General features: G+C 37.1%; 1 protein-coding gene across 4 annotated transcripts in view; it reads right to left on the reverse strand.

The window, feature by feature from the left end:
- Positions 1 to 12,340, reverse strand: part of FBXW7 (F-box and WD repeat domain containing 7) — a 182,702-nt gene that overhangs the window by 69,148 nt on the left and 101,214 nt on the right. Inside the window, exon 3 of one of the 4 annotated variants that reach the window (XM_074589659.1) lies at positions 4,338 to 4,469. The exons of the other annotated variants lie outside the window; for them this stretch is intronic. Coding sequence (XP_074445760.1) covers positions 4,359 to 4,469 — 111 coding nt within the window. The 3' untranslated portion in view covers positions 4,338 to 4,358. Of the gene's footprint in view, positions 1 to 4,337; positions 4,470 to 12,340 lie in introns of those variants that run through there. 4 annotated transcript variants of the gene reach the window in all.

Here is a 12,340-nt window from a genome sequence, read left to right on the forward strand (position 1 = left end):
TCTCTCCACTCCTGTGCACAGAATAGAAACTGCATACTGAAGGTAAGCTGGGAGAATTTTTTGTTTCATTATTGAGGGGCAAAGGACTGGAGAAAGAAAAAAAGTTTCCTTATTTATAATATATTAGAAGACAATATGCAAGGGTTTTCCCATTTAATATTTTTCCTATTAAAAGCTGAGCTCTTGTTTATACTGAAAAAAAATCTGATTACTTTAAAGCTAGAATATAAGATAATATGAAGGGAAAGAAATACAAAATAGGAAGAACTTAAGGTTTGTTGTGCTGGATAATAGCAGAAAATTTGCTGATCTGTCTATTCGTGAAAACACTTAATGAAGGCACACCTAAAACAGGCCAGATAAAATCTTTGTGTTTGATACAGTTTTTGATATGTCTGTGAGATGCACATAATCAAGGGCAGAGTCTTAACAAAGCAGCTCTGCTGCTACTTACTTGCAAGAAGCTAGAAGGAAATCTTAAAACTCTCCCTGAAAGAACAGCATCTATATCTGTGTATGTATTCTGAGGATTGTTATTATGTAGTATTAGATAACGAGATGCTATGACTCCCCAATTCTAAATGGAAGAAAAAAGGAAGCAATTACCTACTAGCTTTAATATTGCATGTTACGGAATGAAAATTATATATTGTATTTTAAAAATAGACCAAGAAGTTCACAAGCACTGTCAAAGGAATTCAGAAGTTCAGAAAGGGTTTTAGCATATTTATAAGTAGCAACTGACATTCTTTTAGAAATACAAAGATGGTTGCATATATTCGGTTTTTAATAGGGCAACAGCTTTGTGATCAGTGTCATTACGTGCTTTGGAATGCCACATCCAATATCTGGCACTCTAATTCTTCAAAGACAAAATACATTTGTATGTCCTCTCTACTGGAACGCATACTGATTTTTTGTTCTTTGAGAGAAAATTAAAAAAGCTTATTGATAATGCTGAGCTAATTTAAAGACTGGAATGAAACAGTTGGACAATACTCTCTTAAGGTGCATACAATACAGAGGGGGCCACATTTGTGAAAAAAGGACCATTTATTCAGTTGCTTTCATTTTGTTGGCTATTTTGCAGCAGTAATTATTTTACCCCTTAATTTCAGTGTTTGTCTTAGGAAATTAAATTGGAAACATCTATGAGGAATACAGTCTCTTCAAAGTCACAGCATTCACATTTAATTCCCTTTCTCCATCACCTCCTTCCTCTTCACCACCAAATTTGTCTCTTAGTAAGCTAAAAGAAGCCCACACAATACTTTAGATTTTCAACAGTTTAGTCTCAAGACTCCACAGAATACTCATTCCCCGTATGTCCACATACCATCAAAACATGAACTATTTCTCAAAACTCTGTAAAACTGCTGGTTAAAACTCCTAATAAAGAGAGATCAAAGCTTCGAATTTGTGCTGCATTACAAAGCGTGTGTCCTATGCTGCCTCACAGCAAGGAATTTCTTGCATGAAAATGCACAAACAGGTGTCCTGACTTCATGGTTCTGAAGGCTAAGCAAAAAGGTAGCAGAACTCTAAGATACAGGCCATCTGAAATTAAAATTAGAGAAACAGTGGAAAATAGTTTAAATTACATTTAAAACTACTACTAAGTATATTTCTTTATTTTTCAATAATTCTGTCTTACATTTCACCCCACCGAGGTTTCATTTGTGTCAATGCAAGTACCTTTGCAAAAAGAATTCTAGTTACCTTCTTCCAAATATGTAAATATACAAATACTGTACATTATACATACACTCAAACTATGTTAAAAAAATTTACACATTTTGGTGCTTATATCATGAAGCTTAGTTATCTCTTCACAGAGAAGACAGTTTGATCTAAAGGGTTTTTACTCACTAACATTTTTCATGCTTAAGTAGTGTAAATCTGAAGTACAAAATCTTAAAATCACCAAGAAAATATGGGGCCTTAGGGCCAACTACTAAATAATGTATCTCAATTTTTACATCAACATACATACGCAAAAGATTGACAATGCTAAGAGCAAATAAACACAGATGTCTCCTGAAAGATTCATTTTCCTAGGCTTGCAGTACCTATTATGACTGGGTAACTATGTCTGAATAACCTCAGGGGACACAAATTGTCTACTGAAGCCCAAAGAATATGCTGAAAATTTTCACCAATTATGAATTCTTATGGTCTATGTGTCCACTGCAAAGAGCTGCCAGCGCTACCTGCTTCTATAAATTAGGTTCCCCAATGCCAGAAAGACACTCCAAATTAGTGGAGAGAGGTGCAAATCATGGTTTTTAAGATTCCTGCACTTCAGTGACCAGCGAGGATTTTTAGTGCAGGTAAAGACGGCTGAGGGGGGACCTTATCAACACTTATACTTACAGGGTGGGTGTCAGGAGGATGGGGCCAGGCTCTTTTCAGTGGTGCCCGGGGACAGGACAAGAGGTAACGGGCACAAACTTGAGCATAGGAAGTTCCACCTAAACATGAGGAGGAACTTCTTTACCCAGAGGGTGGCAGAGCTCTGGCACAGGCTGCCCAGAGAGGTGGTGGAGTCTCCGACTCTGGAGACAGTCCAAACCCGCCTGGGCGCGTTCCTGTGCAACCTGCTCTAGGTGACCCTGCTCTGGAAGGGGTTGGACTAGATGATCTCCAGAGGTCCCTTCCAACCCTATGATTCTATGATTCCCTCTGTATCAGTAAAAGAAAAAGAGAGAAGTCAGGGTGGGGGGTGATGTGATGGGGGGGGCGAAGGTTTCCACACCCACCTCTCCTCACTGACATGTTTTCAGGAATGAATTAATTCTCTGAGGATGTCTTAGATGTCTTCAAGCATTTACTTTCTCCACATACCAGAAAGAATAGGTCACTTCTGATACAAGCTCTACCCAAATCGAGAAAAGTAAGGCTGGACCTGCTAGACACAGCCATAAACAGACAAATATGCAGAATTTCTGGACATTTAAATTGTTCACTTGTGTGCTCAAGTTAAAATGGGCCAGCACTTCAGAACAGGAAACTATTTCCTCTTGACCCTTTCAGAAGTTTGGATGCCTTCCCAGAAATCTCAAGACCGGCACAGGGCTTAGGACTGTGCCTGCAAGACAGCTGCATCTGGATACAGCCCTTCATGGGAATGCACAGGACAAACCATGGAAGACAGGTTGAACAGATGTAATAAACTGAGGTGCTGCCAGGTCCAGAAAGCGATCCACGTTAATCAGATGCTCCAAAGAAATTTCACTCAGCAAGGCAGCGCAATAGGCAGGCCATTTGAAAAGCTAACTTTAGTTATGCCAACAGATCTCACAGAAGCCCACGATCGCTCACACAGCTTGCTATCAGGCAGTTCCAGCTGCCTCCTCTTCTTCTTCTGGGAGGGAATTGCTACAACTCACTGAAGTTTTCCCCCCATGATGACCAGCTTTTTATGCAACAAGAAAACAGAAAAAGGGAAGAAACTAGAAGAAATTTACAGTAAAATAATTTGACAATTAAACGTAATAATTCCAATAAAATTATAACAAACTTTGTTTACCCATGAGGGGGGAGAGGTGACTTAAAAAACATCAACAAACCAAGCCTAAAATGAATCTACTTTTGCAATTTTAATCCACAGAATATTACATACAAATTGGCACCAACCAAAATAGCTGCTCTTACTATTCTAAACCATTTTCTTTCTAAAGTGAAGAAATACTGCTATGGACATATGTCCTTAATAAAGCTGGAAATTAATTTCAACCCTCACATTAATTGCAATTAGTGTCAAATTTTTATAGTGCAAAGTGACCTCAACACATAATGATATTTCAGACATGACAAGAAAACTAACAATTTCCATCAGAAGCAATTTTATACCACTAGATGAATCTCGGTCAGAAATAGCACAGACACCATAGATCCTGCCATAGGCTAAAGGGATGATGCAGCCTCGCTTTCTTTAATTTGTATGATTAGCTTTTTGCCATGTGCAGTGTCTGTCAGATAATCTTACTTATTTCTTGCATCAGTGTGAATGAGAACTGCAAATAAGCGTCAGGCTCACATGTCTAATACTTGAAACAAATAGAAGATTAGTATTGTTTAAAATAAACACATTCCTCCCAAAAAAGAAAGGTGCACAAGCATCTATTCTGGGTGCTATTCAAGAGAAGAGAATTGGTACCAACTGTGAGAGTTTATTATCTGCCTGAAGATAATAAAGCGAGGGTAAGAAGTAGAAATTGATTGACATGTAATATTTTAATAATTTATTATACTTAAACATAAATGCATATATTTTAAAAATTAATTAATAGATGCTGTAGCAGCTGTATTTTTATATTTCTTCAACCTGATGGCTTATCTGGTTCAATTAGGAAATATTAGACTAGCCAGCTACAGATAATTCCTCGTTTCATTAAAGGAGGTGAGTGGGCAGGAAGGGCTTCCCAGAACCACACGCAGCGTAAGTGGAGAGGCAAAGGACAGGAACACTGTGGGTGTAAAAAGGCAGGAAAGAAAAGAGAGATGCTTTAGAAAAGCTATGTGGACAGAACAGGCACTAGACAGTAGAAGACTTTTGATAGCTAGACAGGATTTGGAAAAGGGAGGCAAAGGAAGACTGCGAGACCACGAAGAAATTTGTGGTAAGAATTCAGTCTGAAATTTCACTGACAACAAACCACAGGAGAAATGCAAGACGGAATGTAGTAGTGCTCCAAATATGTTAAAATTGCAAACATTCTTGCCAGCTGCTGCTGTTATCATGAGAAGTAATCTTGTGTTAGGGTTTATTAATAGCAACATGCTTTGGAAGAGACTGCCATTTGTACTTACAGAACACTGTACCATGCAGATTGACTTAGAGCAACAAAATCTTAACTGTTTAAGTATAGGAGTAAGTCCGGGTAAGTAGGAAAAAAATGGCACTAAAAAGATACCAAAAATATCTTTCTAGCACCTCCTCTGCTGTTCTTTTTCAATTTTCAGGAAAGAAAATTCTGTTGGGAGAGTATCCTTAGAAAGAGAGCTGTACAGTGTCACCTACAGACTCCTGGCCTATAAGCCAAGGAACAATTTTCTGTTTTCTAGCAGCTAAAACCACATCCTGTTTGTATTCCCATTTTTGGCTTTTATCTCTACAAGCAGTAAGCTCTCTGTGCAGGGACAATTTTGCATACAGCATTTAGGACAATGCTGTATGTATAATATGAATAGTTATATTTGTAAATACAAGTATGCTTTTTAAATCCATGTCTGCATATATAAATGGGGGCATCTAAATCATAAGGACAGACCGCACATGGTACCATGTAAGAGCAGTATGCTGCGACCAGTTACCTTCATTACACAATAGCTACACTATAAGCTGAAATAAATATGCTGACATAGAAACTGAAGTCTAATGCAATTTTAGAAATTCCACAGGAAGGTACAGATACTAAAATATCTGGACTCATGTATTTACATATTACAGATTCCTAAAATAAGTCTTTTACCTACCCAAGTCTCCTATGTACAAGTCGCCTCTTTTTTGCAATTTAGAAATAAAATTCTGTCTACTACCTTGCATATGCAAAATAATGCAGCATATACAAGCTTAATAAACTATCTGAAATAATGAACCATCTGAAAAAGAGAGAAGAGAAAGAAGCCTATTTTACTAATTACAACACAAAACATTTGCTGTCTTTGCCACATTATTATAGCATTCCCTGTAAAACAAAAACATCTCCCTAGCTCACCAAGTTTAGTACCATTTACCAAGTGTTATGAACTTCTTTGATACTAAGTATAAAATAAGTTGGGTTAAGGAAGTATTGCTAAACTCAGATAATTCATAAGAGAAAAACATATACAGAAGAATATATTTAGACTTTTAGTATAATTTATGCATTTTAACCCTTTCTTCTTCTCTCTTTCTGTTTTCAATCAGTTTAGGACCAGTGGATCTTTGGTGATCTTGCAATATATTAGAATATGATTGATAAAACAAATGAAAAATGCTGCCCACACAAATCTTACAATGTTTTGCCTACTACTTCAAAATGTTATGGTAGGAGCAAAGTTATTAAAAACAGATTTACTGTATCACCTTCTAGCACAGGATCAACATTTTCATATGACATACATAACCAGCACTTCTCTTTCACAAACATGTATATTTGCAGCATATTAAAAATGCAGTACAGTTTGCAATTATGATCTGAATTTTTAAGAAAAAAACATTACCCTACTTGTTGGCTTGTATATTTTACTATTAAAATCATGCCCTTTGAGAGGTGAGTAACCACGGAAGTTTTTCTGAAATGTGATCAAACTGCACATGACTACACAACTGATCTGCAATCATCTTGATCCTCCTACTAAGAAACCTTGCAACCACATTGATTACTCAAAAAAATATTTTAAGGAACACAACAAATCAAAAGTACAGACTTCCTTAACTAGAAATAAATAAAAGGAAAAGTCATGTCAACTCCAGTGATGTTTTGTTGCCTTTTCAAAACTGAGTAACACTATAAAATACCTGAACAGAATTTAGAAAGATACTGCTGTTTTCCCTGTGCAAAACTATATTTTCAAACAATTTTTATCATGAAATGAAGATAAATAAGCATACCAGGAGCTGGAAAGAGGGCAAAGGGAGAGAGGAAAAAGAGGTCTACTTTTAACAGAGGATGAATATCAACGAGAAGCTGTAGGGAGAAAGCAAAATTAGCAGGCCAAAACTAGGTGAAGGGCAAGTGAGATAGAGCAGAGCCTCAGAGTTGCAAAAAAAAAAAAAACTCAAGCCAAGCAGTAAAACTAGGAATGAGATGGGATCTTCGCTCTGAGGAGTGGAACTATTTAAAATAGCAAAACCATCATTCCCTGACTGTAAGGGTTCAGCACATAAGGAACGACAATCAATCAGTTGTGATAAGTGTCAGAGATCCGAGAGCAAGATGCTCATGCTACAGCCCTCCTTATTATGACTGTTTGACTTCTTAAGCTTATGACTTCTCTGTGTCTCATTCTAGTTCAGTTCAACTTCCACTCAAAATCCGGGGCATGTCAGAACAAAGATTGCCAATTAAAATTAGTCTGTCCTCTTTGTGTTTCTGTATTAAGAGACAGTTGTGACACGGCAGAACATCTTTTCCTCACAAAGGATCCTTTCCGCACACCTGAAAAAGCTCTGTTCAGGAAATTAAAATGGCTTCATTTGTTGTAGAAGGACAAAAAGTGTTTACTTAGTGATACAAGGGACTGCAAAAAGAGAAAAAGGAGATTCACAGTTAAGGCAGCTAGGTTTCAAAGCAATAAATGATGTATTTAATTACACATTTCATGAGTTCCCCTCCAGCACGATCAATCAGCAAAGAGGCAGCTGGGTCAGTTTATGGCATCACTGCTGACTCCCATTCCCTCTTTTCTTCTGCTGGATGCTATAACCTCCACAGCTTGACACGGTAAAACAGACAGACTTCAGGCAGGCAAAGAGCTTTCACAAAGTAAATCCAGCATGTTTGAATAGCTCAACGTGAATAACAATAAAGGTTTCTAAAGACATCTAAACAACTGGGCACAAAGGAGGCAAATTGCCCAGGCAGCTTTCCTTCTGACACCTCCTGAAGGGAAGTGACTGACTGCGGAATTGTCCTAACATGCTTTCAGCATCTGCACCCACGCATCTGTCTGTAACAGACAGCACTGCTCCTTGCACGGAAATGGAAGTTTTAAATGCATCAAAACCACAAAGAAAAACATTTTAGCTAGCGTTAAATATAAATGAGTTTCCGATTGCTGCTTTTATCTTGGCCAGGAATAGGTAGAACAATTTAAATATAAAAGTGTTTCTCAAAGACTCAGTATGGTGACAGGGGATCACTGAATATTCTGAAAAAGCAGTCTCTGCGAATGCTATGACATGGTGGAAGTCTGGAGAAAAAAAAAAAACACCAACCCACCCCATCACCTTCCCAAAACCCCAAGTTGCCAGAGGTTGTCCAAGTATTTTTGAGCCAGTACAGCAGGTTGGGCTAGGTATGCATAGTTCAGCCAGCAATTTTCTTTTTCCCAGGGGATGCAGGGAACAGCTGTCTGAACAGCAAACTAAGTGCTCCCTCCTACAAATGGCTATCTTAAGCCCAGAGCGTCTGTAACACCCCACAGAAGGGGAGGAGTAGACGGAAGCATACTTCTGCCTGTATCTAGTTCTACAGAGCCATACATACTGGCTATATCGGACTGTATCGATGCTTTTGAGACCACGGGGCTCTTCAGCTGAGTCAGGTTGAGCCACGCCACCTTGAGTCAACCACATAATTGAGGATCTGCCCACTTCTTTTTCCACTTCCTATTTCATTCCCTCTCAAGTACAGTACGGGGTGAACTGGTTTGCAAGCAAAATGAAAGAAATAATTGCAGAAAGAAGGAAAAAAAGAAGGGTGAAGAAGATATTTTTTAGACCGCCTCTGCTCCACATTGCGAAAATAAGTAACATATCGCTTTTCTTCAAGGCTGTCACCTCACACAGGAAGAACTTTTATTCCCCTTCTGAGAGGAGATGAAAGGCATGGGAGAAGCAGATTCAGAGTGGAGATACTGCATATACTTAAAAAAGGAGAGGAAACAGTTCATTATTCAAGATTATTTATCTTCTAAAAGGAGTTAGCCTCTAGGTAGAGTGTTACACAAGACAGTCTTGCTCATTTCTGTAACTTTTCAGTATTCCTTTCTTTCCACTCAAAACCATCTGAAGTACTTCCATTTCATTCCAAAGACCTTCCAAAACTGAAACTCCAAAAATAATAAACACTATAGATTATAAATTTAACAATGAAAACTAAAACATCTATAAGGCTGGCTTCACTGTGAATATTTGGATATCCAGAGCAACAGACACACTCCATTATGAGAAACAAACGTAGGGGGTAAGAACAAACTTCCTTTCCTGTAGATATCAACTGATCAGTCCATGATCTGTACTTCCATTCAGGTGACAAATTCTAACACAAACAAGGGAATTTGAAGTTAAGACTAAACCAGCCTTGAAAGAAAGTTATTTCTGACAGCCTCTCAAAGAGGCTTCTTACCACCAGTGGCCATAATGCAAACTCCCTGCCACAAAGCCCAGAATCAAAAGGTCTCTTGTAGAAGATGCAGGCATGTGGGAGTGCTTCGATTTGTCCAGTGACAGACTCTTAAGACTCCTTTAAGTTTTAAATTAAAAAATTATACACATATACATGTATATATGCATGCACACACATGCACACTTTCACACTTTTTTCTTTATGCTCTTCTGACAGTCTCTTCTTACCAAACAGTAAGAAATTCCGAGGGAAAAAGAGATTTATTTTTTTTCTCACTTTATGCTTAAGGGGAAAATAGTTTAGCTCTTTTTCATATTACTCAGGACCTGATCCAAAGTCAGCTGAAATACAGAGAAGCATAAGATAGGAAGATACAGCATTTCAGAGAAAGCTAAATATATTTTTGTCCATTAAGTAACTTGTTACTGTCATTCATGAAATAACGTGCTATACTCAAGCAAGAAATACGATTCGTTGCAGAAAAATTCGGGACTACATTTCCCTGAAAAATTGAATGGATGGACTACTTGGTTAAACTGCTGGCACAAACATTTACATAGACTTGACTGACAATGAAAAGGGTGTTTTGGTTGTTTTAACACAGAAATTAAGTGATAAAGAAACAAGTCCAAATAAGCAAAGTTGTTCAAGCATAAGACCCATTAGTATTTCAAATAAATTATTAGCATACCAGCCAACCAGAGGAAGGAAAAGGAACTAGAGTCTTGTTCCAAGTGCTCTACTGTAGTAGCAAATGGACCGATACCATATGTAATGATTACTCATTACGACTCTTACGACCAGTGGATGCTCTTGTATACAAAAAACACAGGAAGCATTTCATTGATGAACTAAATTGATGAACTGCCAAAATCTGGTCAGATACATTTTAAGGGTGAAACACACACATACAGTGAAACTATTCTCATAAAACTGTATGGTATAACAGAATCTTTGGTGTTTCTGAGAGTATGGGCACTGCAAATAGATACCCTTGTAACCTTGACTTTTCTAGCTTGGAATAGCACAGGTTGCACACTGAAACCCCTGCTTTATAACAATTCAGTGCTACTTTAAGCCACTTGAAATGAAGGAATGGTGCCAGTGAACAAGTCACTTTCACAAATTCTCCAGCTTATTAGCACTTCTTAAAAACATATATTCCATGTGATGAAATTGTTATACAGCAACCTGCAAGGCAACAAGTACTGAAATTTTCAGAAAAAACATGGAAGACTAAAGAGGGAAGAAATCTATTTTTAAAGTAGAGCTTTTGAGATAGTCAAGAACTGTAATGGTTCAGAAGGAAAAACACTTCTACTGTTAGTGTTTTAAGAACAGTCTAAGGGAAAAATCACATAGTTAATTAAGAGACCAATTTTTTGTCAACAGAAAGTATTTACCACGGCAAGCAAAATACAGCACTTGATTTTGGAACATATGTGACGTACGTGACTATCTCGTAAGTATGGTCAATGATCAGCTGCAGTTACATCGCACGGAAGAGCTAAATGATATCTGATACCTGAAGTGTGTACTAGTTGAGAGGTATTCATTGCTTCTTCACATTATACTGCAAAATCTACTTCAGTGCCTACAAAAGGATGTGTTAATGGCTAAAGAGGACCATGGCTACGTCTACGTTTGACAATACTTCATCAATGTTTCAGTGACAGCTTTGAGGAAATACATACGTTTATTGTGTAAGTACAGTACTTTTAGAGCTATGCACTAAAGTTATTCTCAAGCACTACATAAAAAATGCTAAGTAATACCATTTTTAACTGGATTCAGATTAGTAATATTGCAGACAAGTGTTTTAACTACATGAGCAAACTGACAAAATGCGTAAGGGCAAACTGTTAAGTCCTGTGACCATTTATAGTGCACTTCTTGATAGAAGCCCAATATAACTAATGCAGAGGATGCAGAAGCTATGAATTGTCAGCTCTCATAACGGAAGTATTTTTACTCCCAAGGATCATAGTACACATTTTAAAGATGTTTTGCTTGGTTTAATGTACAATTAAGGAGAGGAAGAAATGAGTTCAAACAAGGAGAAGGTCGATAATCTTTAAGTCAGGTCAGTGTTTGAATGCCCCAATCATACACTTGCCTGAGAAAAGTTGGTATTGACATATTACCAACTCAGTAAGCTAGAAGCAAACTGTAGCTCATGTTATAAAGCACATCAAGTTTAGGTCTGAACATAAAATGCTAAATAATTCAAAGCATTACTTGTTAAATGAAAAGCAGAATTTAAAAAAAAATCTGCGAGTTGCGTATTGTTGAAAACTTTGTGTCAGTACTCATATTTGACATAAAAATACTTTTTTGGTTCTTACTATGTTTACTAAAACGATAAATCTACATAACAGAAGTATTGATTCTCTCAGCTGGTGATATGCAAAATTAGGTGGTTGTTGGTTTGTTGTTTTTTTTTTTTTTTAATATGCAGAAATGAAAATGCAGATGTTGTATGCAACCTATGCGTGTTAGCATGGAAGGAACCCAATATGGTATGGTAATCGTTATGAGTTACACGCAGGCTTTGAGTGCTGCAAGGCATGACACTAAAGGCGGAGCTCTCATCTTTTCCACTATCAGCTGCCATCATACTCAGAATTATTAGCTTCAGAAGACAAGATAAACTTAAATAGATTGATGATATCTTAGCTGGTAAAACATACATTTACAGCATTTCTTGATTTCCACCTTAGCCCTAACGATAAAAGAAAAGTCGATGCTGAATAGCTTTTTAAACCCTCCTAGACCTAAACCTCTGAGTCATTAAACTGACTGCTTGAACATGGTGTAGGACAGGACAACCGAGACAGACTGCGGTCGTTTTGGAACCATGCAGAACCTTCAGAGAACTGCTTTAGAAATTATTTTTTTTTCATATTCATGATAAGTTAATGTGTGACCACACTTCTCATTACACAAAATACACACATAAATCATCAGCATTAAAGTTCCAAGAGTATAACGTATTAATATAGCCACAAAAATACTTGTGAAATATATCTACTAAACTTGTCTTCTATGCTCTATATTATTATTAATCCAAGACAACGGAACTAAAACTATCCAGACATATTCCAAACGCTTATTTTCAAGCAAACAGTTCTCAAACCACAGAAAAAATTTGAAAGCATATCTATTTAAAAATAGAGGGTTACTTTATCCCTTTCCATCTTATGAAACGTTCCTATTCAATGTTCAAACACTTAGGTGTAATATCTAATTTAAAAAAAAAAATACTTTTTTGAAATGCACGATCC

Source organism: Larus michahellis, chromosome 5 (genome assembly GCF_964199755.1).
Source record: "Larus michahellis chromosome 5, bLarMic1.1, whole genome shotgun sequence".
NCBI lineage: Eukaryota > Metazoa > Chordata > Aves > Charadriiformes > Laridae > Larus > Larus michahellis.